This window comes from Nestor notabilis, unplaced genomic scaffold (assembly GCF_000696875.1).
Source record: "Nestor notabilis isolate BGI_N333 unplaced genomic scaffold, ASM69687v1 scaffold28702, whole genome shotgun sequence".
NCBI classification, from domain to species: domain Eukaryota; kingdom Metazoa; phylum Chordata; class Aves; order Psittaciformes; family Psittacidae; genus Nestor; species Nestor notabilis.
In genome coordinates, this window is record NW_009917685.1 from 1 (window position 1) to 17,529 (window position 17,529).

A 17,529-nucleotide genomic window follows, 5' to 3' on the forward strand; every position below is an offset into this window, starting at 1 on the left:
CTTTCCAAGTCCTTCTTCTACTTTTAGCAACCTAGTGATTAGGACACCAAGGCTTTGCAGCTGCTGCTCTGGAGAGATGGAAGGAAGGAAGGAAAGAAAGAAGAGATTTCCTCCTCCAAACCTGTTGGTCTTCCAGATGTGCATAGTGTCAGGGTCTGTGATCCCTCTTTTCTCTGCTTGCTCCTCTAGGAAGTCAAAGAAATACTTCACAGCCACAGGTGGTTTATCATCTCGGATGCTGAGAATGGCTTTGAACAAGTCGTCCAGGAACTTCTGCAGCGTGCCCTGCGGGACAAGCACCCGATGGAGCCTGGGGAAAGCACCCGAGCCCAGGAAGCAGCAGGAGGGGCTGCGACTGCTGTGCACAAGGGGAAATCCTTTCCTCATTTATCCAACTGGCAGCAGAGAAAGAGGATGCCGAAGGAGGGAGGGAAAGGTTTATTTGTGCATAGCGATATAATTAGCTTGCATTTGGGTTTAATTTCTTTTGGCAACGAGATTTTCTTTCTTACTGCTAGGATCTCACATCTGTGATTGTTCTGCACAGTAAATACAAAGAAGACTAGAGACTGCTGGCCATTCTTGTGATCTCTGCTCCAGTGAAGCATCATGCTGGGATTAAAGATGGGCTGGGAGCCCAACTGTTGGAGCTGAGCACTCGCAGAGAGTGGGGAAGTTCAAATCTGAATTAAGATCGCACAGACATTCCCCTGCTCCCAAAGCTGAGCATCTCCTTCTCCAGGAGGATCCCTCGCTGGGGAGAGGGGTTCAGATCTAAACTGTGCATCACGAGCCCAGAGGTGGTCAGCATCCCTTCCACGTGCACAGACCCCAGACCAGCCTGGGGAGGTCGCATGGGGTTTCCCACAGCACTGCTGGAAAGCTGGAGAGAACCCAAGGAGCCAGCAGTGCCCGGCAGTCCCACTGACCACACTCCAGCATCTACCGCCCCTCCAGAGCAACCAGCCCCGCTGTGCTCCCCGCCTAGAGCAGGCTTCTCGCTCCTAACAGACAGCAACCCCCTGCCCTGAGCAAGGGCGTCCATCTCCTACCTTTGTGGAGAGCAGCCTGGTCAGGTAGATCTCGGGCAGGACTTTCTTCCTATGGCTCTGCCTGTGGGACTTCTTATGTTCAACTGACTCATCAGTTGGGAGAACCTGGTCCGATATAAAACACATGTTCAGAGCGCTCCTCTCTGGAAGTGTCACACTGGATTTTCCTTTAAGTATAGAATTTCAACTGCATATAAAATTCAATTAAAAAGCAGTTACTGTGTTATAAATATACCCTTATATGGCTTTAAAAAAGTGATCCATTCTACCCATTTTTCTGATGTTTGTTTCTCTTGTGCTTTTTATTGCCTTGCTCAAGCTAGACAAAGAAAATGAAACAATCAATCTCACTTTGCACGTTAGTCTGCTGGCCTTCCTGCTCCCAGGCCGCTGCAGTTTAGGCTCCCAGAAGCAACACAAAAGGCTTCTGCAGAAACCTGCTTTTCTTAGATTTGGGAAAAGTGCAAGAACCATCAGCCAGTATTCCCATCCTGGCCTTTTTGAAAACAAAACCAAATATTCCACTGGGTCAGGTCAGTTAATTACTGCTCTGTAATGACCTAGCAAGCCATTTAAGGCCATCTTGGCATTGTTTCACATGTGCACATTTGGTTTCCCACCTCTTCTCCCTCCTTGCTGTGGGTGCACATGTGTGTGCATGCACTGTGTATTTGTACTCCATCCCAGCACGGAAACTTCGGCAGAGAAAGAAAAAGCATCAGGCTATGAGGTATTGTTGCTTTCCATAATGCTTTTGTTCATAACAGCTTTTAGCCTTGTTCAGCACTTGGTCCTTCAGCGTGGAGCACAGCCTGGAACTCATAAATCTCCCAGCCGGGGGAAGCTGGCGCCGCGCCAGGAGCTGCCGGTAGGTGCCTTGACCACGGCTGCGTGGGGTGCTACCGGCAGCACCGTGCTGCAGAGCTCTCGGTGGCTGCTGACAGCTACAGCACAGGCACAGCACTGGTTGTGCCAACCCAGTGGTTTTTATTATGTCCTGCAGTACTGAAGCTCGTCTACAGATAACCTTTATGCACCTTTTTGAGTCCCTCTGAAGAAAACTAACAAGCCCTGGTCCAGCTGCTTCATCACATCTGACGTTCCAGCCCACAGAGATGAATTAAGTTAATATCAGTGAGGCTGAGAAGATTTTCTCCTCCTTCATCACATACACTGTAAAAACAGGACCCACAGACTCAAGTGCAGGAAAGATGAGGGACCAGCCTGGCTGGTCACCTCTTTGCTCCCAGCACTTCCCAGGCTGCCACCTTCCAGGGGGACATCTCCCCAACAGCCAACCTGGCAGCAGAGGACAACCTCTCTACTCACCAAGTGGAAGTATTTCTCCGTGTCCAGATCCTTCACTGTGAAGAAGAGAGAAACATAGCGGGTTAGCTGGGGACCTGAGCCAAAATACGCTTCCACAGATAGACAGCCTCTGCATCAGGAGGTGTTTCCCTATTCCCGAGAGCCCCAGCACTGAGCTGGCATTCCTACCCCAAGTGACCTCAGCGTTTTCATTTGGTTTGGGGTTGTTTATTGCCTGCTGGGGCATGCGGTGAGTACCTCGGGAATACTTCGAGGAGGACTTGTGGTCTCCCAAGGGGTGTTTTAAGAGGGACGCAGGAGGGCACAAGAGCAGGATGAGCACAGGGGCACCCCTGTATCATCCTGCCCCGCAGTGCCCTTCTGCACCCTGCAATGCCCCACAGCCCCATGTGCCCAGCATCAGGGCAGCTCCAGCCTGAGCAGTTCCTCACTGCTCCTCCCTGCAGTGAGGTCCCACTGCAGGGACAGGCTCTGTGCAGGCGGCCTGGAGACAAGTGTCGAAACTCCTTGTCCAATGTGGTGTTTTGTCTCCCTTGGCCCAGGCAAGGACCAGGGTCTCAGCATCCCTGGCCAGAGACACCCCTCCTCTAAAGATACAAGTGTTTCTGCCAGGTCACCAGCAATAGGGGAAGAGAAAGTGAGACATTACCTCTGCTCAGTGTAGTGTCCTTCTTGTCTGACAAACTCATAGCCAGTGATGCCCCTTCAGGGATCTGCAGAGGAAGGGAAGAGCAGATGCTGATGATGGGGCCTTAATGGTGCCTCCCAGGGAGCTGGGTACAGCCCCAGGGAGATTTTGAGAGCTGGGGGACACTGGTGCACTTCCTGCTCTGCCACAGACACCTTTGTGCCTGCCCTGACCCCTAAGATACATTTTTGGATGTCGACACCAAGAAATTCAAAGAGGAGGGAGTACGATGCTGTGCAGATGCTGTTTGCCTTTCCCCGGAAGGGCAGAAGGAACCTGGCTGCTGCCAGGACCCGTGGGCTGGTGCCACTGTCCAGTGCCACGGCTCTGGCTCTGGTGCAGGGTGGCACGATGCCAGCAGCGGGGCTCTGAGCATGGCTACCACCCTGATAACCATATTAATAAATACCCAGCTCGGGTTTGATTTTCCATGCACTGCTACAGACCAGGGATGATTATGCTCCCAGGCGTAACAGGGAATATGGAAATCATACCCAAATTTCTGGTTTCATTTAATTTCAAAAGGAAAAACAGTCAAGAAAACAATTTGCTTTGCCACATTTCCCCACGTTTTTGGCCTCTGCTCCTCAGTGCATCCCTGGCCCCTGTTCTCAGGGCACACAGTGACAATTATGCCAGTGACTTAAAAAAGATCAAGAGCAGAGTGATACTAATCAGCCAAGCTGGTGGCCACTGGGAATAGGAGCTTTTCTCCCTCCTCTTTCTGTTGTCAGTAATAACTTGTTTTGCATGAAGAGTGTTTAATTAGTTTCAGTGTGTTGCAATATTAACGAGCTTCTCGCCAGGGCAGATGTCTATTCCCTGGAAGCTCTCCTGAAGCTATGGCAACCTCCCTGCCTGTTCCTGATGATCCTATTTTGGGAGGGGGAACCGCAGCTTGTGCCCAAGGCCAGGCAGGCTCTGAGGAAGCAAAGCTTTCCAGCAGATTTACCTTGTAATGTGCTAATGTGTTGAGTTTCTTCCTGCCGTCCTCCACCACCGAGGTGTCATCAAGGTCCCGGAGGATGTAGCTGTCGGTGCTGGTGGCGAACCACTCTGAGCACAGAGAAGGGAGAAGTGAGACACCAGCCTGAAGGAAGTACATGCCTGTTTTTTGGGAGGAGCTGGCCTCTGGGTAGACAAACGACAGGTCTAAATCTATGGCCAGACAGGAGCCCATGGGCTCAGTTATGGCTGCTTATGGAGAGACATGTATTTAACATGCAATCTCCAGGCTCGGGGGTGCTTAGAGGGTACCTGTTCTGGAGTTAAATTGTAGGCTCTAAAGGCTGCAAGTCCAAGCATCCCTCTGCTCCACTTGGGCTTTCCTAACACTTCTTCCCAGTTGTGTGCCCTGTTATTTCTGCCCACCAGTATCTGGTCCCACCACACATTCCTGAAGAACATCCTGAGGAAAGGCTGCCCTGAGATCTGCTGTCCTAATTTAAATCATGACATCTGCCCTCTAGTCAGTGCTGCTACCGTGCAGTGTCAGGTGCTTTCCCTCCTTTAAAGGACTGTCTGGTCCAATGCATCTGTTTCTTACCCAGGTCAACATCTTCCACCCTTGGCCACTGGGAATAGGGGACGTTCTTGCAGAAGGCCTCCAGAATCTTCTCCTTCACTTGGCTGAGCGTGTCTGTGTCCATGGCCCTGACACTCAAGGAGTCCATGCCGCAGCCTTGGAAGGAGACGTTGAGGTTCTGCAGGCAGAGGCTGAGTTAGGGGTGACCTGCCTGGGTCTGTCGGCTCCCAAGGATGCCCACGCAGCTCCTGCTGTGCCCCACGCTGCTGGGAATCAGGCTGAACAAATGTCACCATCCAGGCTTCACCCTCCAGTGAGGCTGAGTTACAGCCCCGGGGCCTGCCGGCCCTGAGCCAGGACCCAGGGACTGACACTGACACCTCCCCTCACGCTGCCAGACTTCGCCCTGGGACAGTCCCAGCTCTCTGTCTCTGCTTGTGTCCTCTGCTTCCCTGAGAGAAACTCTGCACCTTCCTTGAGTGGTGAATGCAATCTCAAGGGCATCCTGCTGCCTGCCCGGGCAGCCGGGGACAGGAGCTGCAGCTACCAGGAGCACTGCTTGTGCTCAGGCAGAGGTGCCTTCCAGAAGGACCCTGGTACATGTGAGAGTTATCTGCAAACACTGCATCTCAGTATCGGCACAGTCAGCACTCCTGACTATGGACACTGTGAATGCACAGGTGAAGCCCAATTTTCTCCATGGCATTAAATGAAGATGTCATTTCACACTCTATACTGCACAGGTGTGTTTTGAATCAGAGGTTGCAGCAATGCGGGGACTGCCACCGCACGTCCCCTGCAGCGCTGCCCCTTCTCCACACACCCTGTTCCTACTGTTCTTGCTCTTTCTGCGAAGCGGGAAGCGGCTGCACTTCCCCTGCTCACACTCATGAAGTGACTTCTGCTGAGAGTGCAAACACCCTGTGCCTGCTGTCAACCCCCCCGCCACCACCCACCCTCCCCGCTTTGCTCTGTACATTTACAGGTCAATTCGTAACAGGAATCTGCAGAGGATGTGGAGCTCAAACATGCTCTGAGTTACGGTGATGCACATCTGGGGTAACCTCCTGACTGCAGCGAAGCTGCTCCAGATTTATGCCAGGTAATTGAAAGCAGGATTTGACGGAGGCTCTGGAAAGGTGCCTGCTGAATCCTGTGTCAGGCACTGGAGGGACCGGAACCCTTCACACACACAGCCCTCAGCTGCCCTGGTCCCGCAGGAGACATTCTGCAGAACCACTCTCAGCACCACTCCCGTGACCTGGGCAGAGCCCTTGCCCCGGGGCCCAGGTTTACAGCCAGCACTTCCCCACTGCTAGTGAAGATGCTCATTTGCCAGGATTGATAAATCTTTTGCTTTAACTCTCTGAATATGGCAGAACAAATTTTCTCACCTCCCTACACCCATAATCTAAGATACTTCAGTGGCCCACCAAGCGACAGACACAAAACCACAGTCATGAGCCTTGTTCTGCAGTCGCTAGCTTAGGCAGTGACAAGGCACCCGTACAGGGGTACGATTTACATGTCTATCACACCCGCACAGGTACCACACTGGCCTCTTGCACAACTGCACCCGTCAGAGCCAGGGTGTAGGAACTCACCCTTGGCTTTGCCTCGATGTTTTCCCTCAGAAGCCACTCCTCGTTCAGGGTGTACCTGGCCTTCCCTGTAATGGCGTCGATGGAGCCTTTGTTAATCTGCTGTTTGATTGCGCAGATCAGCAGGAAGAAGGGCTCGCCGACTGTCTCCTGGGGAAGGAGAGAAGACTGAGTGAGCAAATGGAGCTGGTGGTGGTGACTCCTTCCAGCAGCGTGGCGGGGACAGGCTGTGCACGGACACTGATGGTGCCTCTGCACACTGGGGATAGGACTGGTCCAGCCCAGGCGGTGGGAACCCATCGGCCCCTCAGCTCCCCACAGCATCTCTCTGAGTCTGCTTAGAAGTTTTCAGACTTGTGGCAATGTGACAGCACCGACGGGGAAGAGGAGACAACAGCCGACAACAGCCGCAGGGTGAACTGTGATTGTCACATCAACATGCCCCATCCAACTGCTGCGGCACGTCCTGCAGGGCAGCTGGTTGGCACCCGCTGCCTCATGGGCAGAGTGCTCAGTACAGCTCAGGAGGGGGCACAAGTATAGCTGTGTGGAGTGGGGATGTGCATGCATGGCACTCAGCAAACACAAATATACATTAATTTACACGTGAAATTACACAGGAACCTCAGGGAGAATCTGGCATACGCTGGTACAGAGATGTTTCTTGCAATCTGACAGGACACAGACTGCACAAGGTACTGCACTCAGCAGGACAAGGATGGGGCTGATGTGCACAAAATCCAGGCCTGCAGAGATACTTGGGTGCCCAGCTTTTTCATGGAGATACCAGCAGAAACCCTCTTTGCATTCCCTGGTCTGCCACTGAAATCCATGGAAGTGAGCCCAGTGCGTGTGCCTGTGGCCCTGGGAACTGGTGTTCATACTTCTCATACCACAGCAGAGCCCCGATCACAGCAAGGCAGAAAGGATCAGGGTCAACAAGCTGTTCCCATGCGACAGCAAGCAAACACACCATTTAACTCCTTACATTCATCAAACTTCATCTTACAGGAGAGAGGTGAATTGTGACACTGCTGCAAGGAAAACAAAAACAGAACAGGGACGAGCTATTTGCAATGAGGTTCAGATACATGGTTTAATGCCAGATTTCTGATCCACTTCTGTCTGCTATGCTGATGTGCAAGTAAAACATAAGGTACTTTCTTAAGAAACTTCTTGGTACTGGAGTAGATCCCATTCTCCCCAGTGTTCATGTGCAATTTCCTTCCAATGAGGCAAGTGCAAATTATTGCACATTTATGTACTTTCTGAGCATCACACACCCTGAACAAGCATTGCTGCCATCTGAAATCCTACTCAAGACAACAGATACCGAATGATTTTGGTATTTCTCAGCTAGGAGCTGCTAAATCCTGTTCAATCTGCTTCTTAATTAAGACAGTGATTCTTTTATTCTAATTGCCCTATAATTGCTAAAGCAATTAGTTGGATGTCAATTTGGATGCGGCTGCATTTGGCACAGTAAGCCCCTGGCAGTGCGGTAGGTGGGCACATACCATCTGTGCCAACGGGGCACCCGCTTCGTTTTCTGAGGGCAACTTCTTTTACAACCACAGGGAAGCTCCTTGGGGTTTAATGACTTCTTGCAATGCCCCTGAGCACACAGCATGAAATGGGTGCAGCCGCAGAGCTGCCAGTGCTGGAAACAGGAAGGCATGGCTTCCAGAGAGCACAGGAAGATGCGAAGTCGTGGGGGTGAGGAGGAGATAAGGAGTGGAGAAAGTGTCAGGAGACATACAGAAGAGTTAGTTTCTGACAGAAAGGCACAAGTTAACAAGCAAGGAGATGACACCGGCATCCCCAAGGGGATATCCCCAGGCTGCAATACCTGCCTTCCCATAGTGTGAACAGGGAGCCCTGCCAAGCTGACCCTACACAAGAAGTGCTGACAGATCCCAGTGATGACCCTGTTACCAACAGGAACGCTGTTTCTGTCGCATGTGTGCGAGCACGCAGCGGGGACGAACCCAAGACTGAACTCAGCGCCGGGTTTTGGAGCCTGCCCTATCCCAGCCGTGGGAAGTTCCAGCCCCGGCCGCAGCTCCGGCGCAGCTCAGGCCGCAGGGAGAAGTGAGGGGGCTGCCAACAGCTACGCGGCTGCCTCCAAAAACATTATCCTGCTGATACAGGAGCTCTTCATGGCTTGAAAGCAGCACAGGCTGCTCTGGTCGGGTAAAGCTGTGCGGGACAGGGCAGCCGGAGTGAGCAGGACCCACACACTGTGCAGGAGCAGGAGCAGCCCCGGCCTGGCCACGCGGGAGACGACAGCGCTCGCTGGAGAGATACTGTTTCTGCTTGGCTTTTTGGCTTTCAGGCTCGGGAACTGTGGGATGTTATGGAAACGTGCAACAGCGCTAATCAGACAGCAAATTTCAAAGAGGGGAAAGAAGGGCTGGCAGGCAGGGGCTACAGATAAAATGGCAAACTTGGAAACCTCCAGCATTGTTCGGAAAACTCATCTGGAAATGAATCAAAACTGTCTTTGGATTTGGCTGGTTGGGAGAAAGGAAGTTTAACTAGAAGAGATCAGTGCTGATTCAGGACAAAAAAATACTTTTAAAAAACACAGTCTGGGGCCTTTTTTCCTCCTATTGTGAATGTATTTTAATGAGACTTCATTTTCATTTTTGACTGAACTGTTATGGGCTCTTAAAGCTACCCAGGGCACTGAAATAACTTTGCAGTAATGGAAAGCACAGTTCAGGCTGGCATCACTTGAACTGTTTCACGCACATGAGTGTGGGAGGGCTTGGGTTTTATATGCTTGGGGGAAAAAAGAGTTTAGAGCACAGACTGGATTCACATGTTGCTGCCCTATTAACAAGGCTGACAAGTCATTAGAGATGTCCTCCCAGGAAGACATTACAGCCATTTCCAAAGTGTTTTGGTGAGGCTGGGGTGGGAAAAGCACAGAGAACAGCTGCTTATCCCAAGTGCTTGCTAATTTTGGGATTATTATCTATTTGCATTCTGTGAAGAACCAAGCCTCAGCTCCATCCCACACGTGAAACTTCGGGAAGCTTGGACCCAGACCTGAATTCCAGGACGTTAATTTTCCTTCAGTTCCCAGTCCCCCGATCCTGTTAGGAGCCAGGCACAGTGGTATCACACTATCTCATGGGGAAGGCTTTTTTTCCCAGCATTTTCCACCAAAGCTGTAGCAGCAAGTAGAGACATGGACAGTTTTATCTACAGTTCTCACCCACTTCTACAGAAACAGCGGTCTGCATCGGCTGTACGAAGGCTGCAAGTTTCCTCTGACTTCAGCCCTAAGCAGCCTCCTGCTAGTTCTTCATCACATCTCCTGGCAGCACTGAGCCAAAGCTCCCTGTCAGAGTGGTGACTCCATCGCCTTCAGGTGCCCTCCACATGTTCAGACCACGAGTGACTGTGGCCTGCAACTCCTTCCCAGCTGAAGACAGCTCCTTCAAATCATTCTCCCCAAAACACAAATGGACGGACTGTTAGGAAGAGCATTAATACGAAACAAATGTTTCGAGCATGTAGCGTTGACTTACAAGGGAAAATACAAGCACTTGGAATTTTTCCACTGCACAATGGCAGGGACCTTTGCAGCAGCTGTTTCAAATAGAAGTTGTGATTAATGGGGATAATTCAGGAATGAAAACCAGACCCACCGTCAAACGTCCGACAGGCCAGTGCTACAGGCAGGCGGGCAGCCTTTCTTTTTAACCAAGAAATGCCTCTCTGAAGGCAACAGAGTTTGATCCAGAGGAACACAAGGCACATGGGAGGCATTTGACTATAGCTAGTATTTAAATCACAGCCCTGAGCTGAAACCATCCAGTGTACAAGGAGGTGCCCAGGGAGGCCAGAGCTCCTCACCACCTCTGAACTGCACACCGTGCCCGTTGCTCCTCACCAGCACCGAGCTGCACAGTGTGCCCATTGCTCCTCACCACCTCTGAGCTGCGCAGCATGCCCAAGCCTCGGGCCTGCACAGTAGGAATCGACTTTTTCCTCTTTTTTTTTTGTCTTTCCTTTTCCTTGAGAAAGCTTTCTTGCACAATGTCCATTTTTAGCACACACTGGAGTTGGATCAGATGCCTCACATGTGGTCTCCACTCTCCAGAAGGAGAGATCAGCACTTTTTTTTCCTCCAATGGTTTAACTACAGGCAGAAAAACTGAAGATTAAAAAAAAAACCCTCACTAGTTCACTCTTTTCTGCTCTTACAGGCTGGGAAGTCATGCTGCATCGGCACAGCCATCCTCATTTGCTCCTGTAACTTTTCTTTCATTATTCTGGTTAATTATGTGAGCTAAAATGAAAGATTATGAACTACAAAACCACAGGCTTTAGGACAAAAAGTGATCATCAGCTGGGATCAGAAGACATTATGATATGTATAAGGACAATGCTTCTGTGGCTATAGCAAACACTTTGGGAAAAGAGATTTTTCAAAGGCTTTCTCAAGGCTCTTCCCTGTGGGTATAATGGGGTGTCCTCCAATTAACTGCCATGGAATCAATTAAGTTATTGCTCAATTCTTCTGGGAAATTCCAACCAGAACTGGCAAACATTGGAGATAAAGCACTGAGCAGATGGACTGCTGATGTGCTCCGAGATGACAAATATATTCCTTTCTGTTACTGTCGGAAGACAGTCAGGCTTCTGGGACAGACATCCCCCTTCTCTAGCTAAGACCCGCTGGCTAGTGTGGAACACTAGGACATCTCCTGCGTGAGAAGCCCCATATACCAACGGGCACTGGCATGGAGCAGCCCCAGCCCTGGCACCACCATCCCTCCTGACAATGCTGAATGGGCTGCCAGCCAGCAGTATGGCTGCGGGAGCTGGGCAGAGAAAACAACAAATAACTGGAACCGTTTCCAAAACCTCATCCCATTCTGGTTACTTTTCAACTCCCTACGGCTCTCTTCTCAAGCATGGCGAAAATGTTGCTTCGTGCTCTGGCCTTAGCAAAGGCCACCGCAAAGTCTGGTCTCACCAAATGCCCAGGCAGAAGGGGAGAAGCAACTGAACTTAAGGTTGCTTTTCAAAACTTGAGCCTTTCAATACACTGGAGTTTGTCAACCACTAATGACCATTCAAGTGGCAATGTTTGCCACTTGAGGTCTTTAGGTCCTCAGCTGCCCCACACAACCCTCGCTACCACTGCACACAGTGCTGAGCTTGCACCCACAGCAGCAGCGATCTGTATCTCTTACTCTGAGATAGCTGTACATGCAGATGGACATCCAGTTGGTGAGCATCTTCTCCACCACAGATTCCGTTCTTCTCAGCATCAGCTTGGGGTTTTTGGAAGCTGAAGCATCTATTAGATCCACCAAGAGGTCCTTCATGATGCTGGTATAATACTCCAGTTTCCCATGCAATGCAATAGTAAGGAGGGAGGCCAGGTTACATCTGAAACACAGAATTGTGTATACCTCAAGCACCAATCCAACAAGACTAAACTGCTGCCTGGCTTCAAAAAACCCCAAAACACAAAAGCAGTATTCCAGGCAATTTTCAAGTCAAAACTTCAGACCCTCTTTCAGTGCTGCAGGATCTTGGGTCACCTCCCACCCTCTTACTGGTAAACCAAGTGTCAGGGATACCTTCATGAGCGAGTTGCTCATTGTACCTCTTGGTGCATTTAAGGATAAGGGAGGTTTATAGCATTCTGCTTCTAATAGAAACATGGGAGGCAAGTGTAACTCAACCTTCAACTGAAGTGCACGCTCCAGCCATGGGCTGGATTGCTCATAGGTTAGGCACAAATCAGTCTCCTCCAGTTGCCAGGTCTTTTGTCGTGAAGATCCTACCTGTCTCTAACAGCAAAGTCCTTCTGTTGCTCGAGAGCATGGACAAACACGATGAGGAAGTGCTTGTTGTTGAGTAAGGTGGAGAACAGTGAGATTCCTTCTTCCATATTGGGTCTGCAGTTTTCAGGGATCTAAAGAAAAAATGAGAAAGCAGAGTGAGAAAAACCCTGGTTGTAGTTTTCCTCCAGCTTTTATCCATCCTGACTGCAAGGATGTCCCTGCTGAAGGCAGAGGTACATAGCTGAAGACCCCTTACTCCCTCTGCTTGGCACAAGCCAGCAGCTTGCTTTCCTGGAGAGGGCACAACTGTGTGTGACGCATGGCTGTATCAGAAGCAACTTGCCCAGGGGCTTTGCCAGTGGCAGTATCCATTCCTCTCTGCTCAGCGCTTGTGAGGCTACCTGGAGCACTGTGGCCAGTTTTGGGCTCCCTATTACAACATGGATGTTGGCAAAGTGGAGCAAGCGCAGCTGGGGCCTGCTAAAACAATTGGGTGTACAAGGAGAGGTGCAGAGGGCTGGGTTGGGTCAGCCTTAATGAGAAGTTCTAATGGGAGATCTTACTGCAGCCTTCAGCTGCCCCATGGGAGGGCAGAGAACACAAAGCCAGGCTCTTCTCTGCTGGCACAGTGCTAGGACAAGAGGGAAGGGACAGCAGATGGAGTATTGGACACACTGAATATAAGGAAGGAGGTTTTCACCTTTAAGGTGGTTGGACACTGGAACACCGCCCCAAGAGGCTGTGGGACTTCCATACTTGAAGATATTTGACACAGCTGGACAAGGCCCTCAGCAACGTCATCTACCTGGAGCTGCTTTAAGGAGATCTCCCTTCCAACCTAAGCAACTCTCTGACCCTTAAATTCCTACTTCTTGTCCACATGAAACCCAACAGCTTTCACCAAGTCCCTCCTTGGGAGGAATCTCATTTATGATGAACTGTGCACGGGACTGAGGTGACACACAGTACGATAAACCCAGGAAGAAAAGACCACAGTGGAGCTGGGGAGGATCTCAGGACAATGCTCCTTCATGAGAGAGCAGATCCACAGAGATGCCTTCTCCAAACAGCCAAAGCTGATCTGATGCTGGTATGATTGTTTTGAGTGATCAAGCATCCCCCATGCACCACCAGAAGACAAGCAGCATTGTCAACTCACGCGAGTACAGTTAGCAACCACTCAAAAGCATTTGTCTTGTTAGTGGGTTACTCACTTTCCATTCCCCCACCAGGAGTGGATGAGTTTCCTGGACCTGGGAGCCCACCTGGGAGCTGAGCTGCTGGGATGGCAGGATGTAGCACTCCTCGTAGAGTGAGGAACACTGCAACCAAGCACAGCATTAGGGGAGGGCGCTGCACCCGGCCGGGGACGTCCTCCCTTGCCGTGCACCGCAACGGAACGAAACAGAGACATGTCATCGGGAACGAAGACCACCCATTCTGCACTGGTATGGTTTACAAAGCCTTTAAACACTTCGCAAGAGCCTCTTGAATGAGCAAACACCACAAGAGTGGGGGGAGGCAGATGTCTGTACAGACACAAGGCTGTTAGGATAGGGAGACTGCAAATAGACTAATTTGACAGCTAGAAAAAACCCAGAAGAGAAAGCATTATAGAAGACTTAAGTCAAAATAGAGGAGTACTGGGTGTTTTAACATATGTAACTTTTGAAGCAGATGGGGAAAATGTTTAAATCTCTAACATTCATAGAGATTTAACATTCATAGCAGCCCGAGTCTTGAAGACTCCAGTGTGCAGATATGTAGAGATTGGATAACTGAAAAACCTGAGTAATAACTCCTAATGAAACACTCCGCAGTCATAAATCATCATCTCACTCCTCACCACTGAAATGCAACTGCCTCGGGGGTGAAATACAGCCGCTGTTAAGGGCGCACAGCGACGCAGCCGAGCAGCCTGTGACAGGAATTATGGCACCGGCGTGTCTGGTGCAGTCCCAGAAGAGGACTCTGGGCAGACAGACTGGGACTGGGTGCCCATGGGGTGTCTACTGGGAGCACCATGCACCCAGCCTTTGACAGAGAGGAGAGACAGGGAGACAGGGGCATTCAACGAGCCCCTGAGGACCAGCAAAGCAGCTGGGAATGCTCGGCGGCACGCTGCTGGGAACAAACAGCCCCCTCTCCTTGAATGCCGATGGCAGATACACCCTTCAGCCTCAACTGAATAGAGTGGGGTGACGCTGGAGCCCCGGGGGAGAAGGGGGAGTCCCTAGTCCCTTCTGCTCATGTTACAGAGGGTGTCCAACAGCATCCAGTGGGTGAGCCAAAGCCACTGCCAGGCTCCTACCATGTGTGAGCATCACACCCAGGAGCTGTGGCTCCACTTTTGATGTTAATTGAGGCTGAAATTCGTGACAACTAAATTTACAACAGTGGAATTATTTTGTTACATGGTAATAACCCTTTAGCAGAGGGGAAACAGAGCCCCAATATGGTTAGGAAGGACCTGGGAGTGATCAGGTGCCAGTGAAATGCGGTACTGCCTTACTTTGGGGAAGAATGTCCGGGTGACAAAGTGCTTGTACTCCAGGAACGGGATTCCCTGGCTGCGGTTTAACTCCTTGGTCAGGTCTGTCATGTCCGTCTGCAGCTCTGCAAAACCTTACACAAAGAGATCCGCAGATGGTGAGAGCTCAGGAAACGCCAACAGCTGAGGCAGCAGCAGGCTGGCACCGAGATACGTGGCACATCTCAGCTCTGCCTCCTCCAGCCTTGCCCTCGAGTGGGCTGCAGCAGGTTTTTTCAGCGAGCAGCGGATCAGTGTCAGGGTTTAACCATCAGAACTCCACAGCACGTCCTGCAGCGCTGACAGAGGGAACATCAACCCTGCCTGCAGGAGCGCAGCCCCCTTGCTGGTCCTGCAGGACCCCAGCCTGTGCTGCAGCCACATACCGTGGGGACAGAGGCAGATGCTGGGTGGCTTCTCCCACTGCTCTAGGAGGAGCGTACTGCAAATTCTGTTACACCCAACCATAAAGCACACCAATTAGTGTGGCCTTCAAGCAACCCTCTGACATGGCCAAGGGCCATTAACCCCAAGACAGGGGAACAAGTGGCTTCCCCAAGTCAGGCAGCACGACAGCAGCAGTGTCACACTTCCAGCCTCTGAGCCTCATTCACAAACCCTAATGAAGCTTAAAGGCAATGACAGAAATTCTCCTATAAATAATTCTATAAACTTATACTGAGTAGAAGGTGAATGGCTTCAAGCTGCTATTCCGACATCTCCCTCCCAGTTCTGGCTCCTCCTTGGCGCCCAGCATGGTGACTTACCTTTGCGGATTTCCTCCCGGATCTGTGACTCCATCTCCTCCATCTGGAGCAGGGTTTTCTGCCAGTAGCGCTCGGCTCTGCGGCTCTTTGTGCAAAACACAAAGAGAGCTGGAAAAGAGGAAGGGAGCAAGCTTGTTGGAGTAGGGCTTAGGAGCAGCTGCAGCTAGGATCAGAGCAGTCTGCTGCTGACATGGGTGCAGAAAGCTAAACCCAGTGTTGGTTTAACACCTACAAGACTGGCACCTGATCAGGCAGTGGTCAATTATCTGTAAATAAGTAAAACCAGCTGGAACTTAATGATTGTGCTGTAGCTGTCATCTTCAGTTTAGGTCTGGGCTGTCTGCATCCAGCTCAACTGTATATTAATGTATTCCAGCTGATTAATGAATACAGATTTTAAGATGTTTACCACCTGTATTACAGCGCTCATGTCTGACAGTCTTCCCGTGCCACCAGAAATACGTTTCTAATGACAGGTGGTGCATTTAATAAATAGTGTGCATTATAACCTTTATTAAAAAGAAATTAAATCCTATTAGAAACACCTCATTTGCTGTGAACTGGCAGGTTTCCTGCTGCACAGTCATTCTGGGCACGCGATGAGGAGCTGCCCTAGCCAGAGGACACAGGTGTGTTGCACAGCTCCCAGAGAGCTGGGCAAACTGTTGTGTCTGCTCCAGGTCTGCAGCTACAGATGCTAGCTCTGTTCTTCATGCTCTTTGCCAGGCGCCTGTCACTGGCTGTTAGTGATGACAGGACCTTGGGCTAGGTGGACCTTTGGGATGGTCTGGGACAGTCACGCCTGTGAGTGAGCCCTGCTCCTGTCAGTACGAGTCCAAGACCAGTTTCTCACACCCTTCTTTATGTTGTATTATCATAGCTACTACGTGTTTGGGAGAAAAGGGTAAGTTTATAAATATCACAGGCTCAAGTAACAGAGTTCAGCAGTGGATTCAGACACCAAGTGCTCCATGCAGCAGGAAGCTTTCATTCTGGGTACTGGATTGATGCATACAAAGAAGGGTGATACTTGCTGCACCCAGACCAGTTTCAGACGCTGCACAACTGCAGCGCTCAGAGGTTTCTCAACATGTGAGTGAGCCATCTTCACCCCTCCACATGCAAAGAGAAACAACCTCAGCACAGCCTAGAAACTCATTGTTCTGTTCTCTTACCTACAACAGAGAGGACCAGCAAGATGCTGCAGATGACAATGGAGACGATGATTGCAGTCTCTCCTCCCCCAAGGTGCAGCATTGCAATTGTGTAGTTGAACTTTCCAACTTGGATCTAGAGAGAGAGGGAGGGAGGGAGGAAAAGCAGGAGCTGAGCAGCATGTTGCCAAGCAGCTCAGAGGCTGAGCAAGGAGGGACCACGAGGCAGTGCTCAGCAGACCTTAGCCTACCCTAAGGCCACCACAGGGACCCATGTCACAGCCTCAGTGTACCCACCCCAGAGCACAAGACAACCCTTTCTTGGAGAGCTCACCGTACCATGTAGTGCTGCCTAGACTACTTTTACTAGAAAACCACTTCCACGAATCATCTGACTTTGTTATGCCTCTGAAAGGCTTTTGATCTCCTTCAAAACCAGAACTGCTGCCACTCAGAAGAATGGGGAAAAGAAACTTTCAGGTCTTTGAAATACAAGTAAGGAAAAGTTTGGTGTTTTTATTTTTGAAATAAAGTAAGGGAATAAAAATAAATTATAACAGGACCAGAGACGAGTAATGATCTTGTGGCTAAAGCAGTGGACTGGGTGTCAGGAAGTGCTGGCTCTGCTCCCAACCCAAACTTCTTGTGACACCAAGCACAAACCACTTGAGCTCAGTCCTTCGGTCTCCTGATCAGCAGAAGGGAGGTGGCCAAAACACACCACAGGCAGGCTGCTAGGTTTATTTGGTGCTGTTTATAAATGGCTCTTTAGGCCCCTGAGATGAAAGGGTGCAACAGCATCATCTGATAAGGAAAACTCATGACCACGCAAGTCTTTCGCTTCTGGAAACACAAGTTTCACTTCTCTCAAGGAATGAGAAGCAAGAAAAACTTGAGAAAAAAAAAAAAAAAAAAAAAAAAAAAAAAAAAAAAAAAAAAAAAAAAAAAAAAAAAAAAAAAAAAAAAAAAAAAAAAAAAAAAAAAAAAAAAAAAAAAAAAAAAAAAAAAAAAAAAAAAAAAAAAAAAAAAAAAAAAAAAAAAAAAAAAAAAAAAAAAAAAAAAAAAAAAAA

At 50.0% G+C, this 17,529-nt stretch overlaps 1 protein-coding gene across 1 annotated transcript in view; it reads right to left on the minus strand.

Moving 5' to 3' along the window:
- Positions 1-121: 121 nt before the first annotated feature.
- Positions 122-17,529, minus strand: part of LOC104401683 (plexin-D1-like) — a gene marked incomplete at both ends in the record, with an annotated part of 27,757 nt that continues 10,349 nt past the window's right edge. Inside the window, 13 exons of the mRNA XM_010009348.1 lie at positions 122-285; positions 1,053-1,157; positions 2,382-2,416; positions 3,031-3,094; positions 4,022-4,125; positions 4,616-4,772; positions 6,199-6,345; positions 11,409-11,607; positions 12,009-12,139; positions 13,223-13,330; positions 14,521-14,633; positions 15,306-15,413; positions 16,481-16,595. Coding sequence (XP_010007650.1) covers positions 122-285; positions 1,053-1,157; positions 2,382-2,416; positions 3,031-3,094; positions 4,022-4,125; positions 4,616-4,772; positions 6,199-6,345; positions 11,409-11,607; positions 12,009-12,139; positions 13,223-13,330; positions 14,521-14,633; positions 15,306-15,413; positions 16,481-16,595 — 1,550 coding nt within the window. The remainder of the gene's footprint in view (positions 286-1,052; positions 1,158-2,381; positions 2,417-3,030; positions 3,095-4,021; positions 4,126-4,615; positions 4,773-6,198; positions 6,346-11,408; positions 11,608-12,008; positions 12,140-13,222; positions 13,331-14,520; positions 14,634-15,305; positions 15,414-16,480; positions 16,596-17,529) is intronic.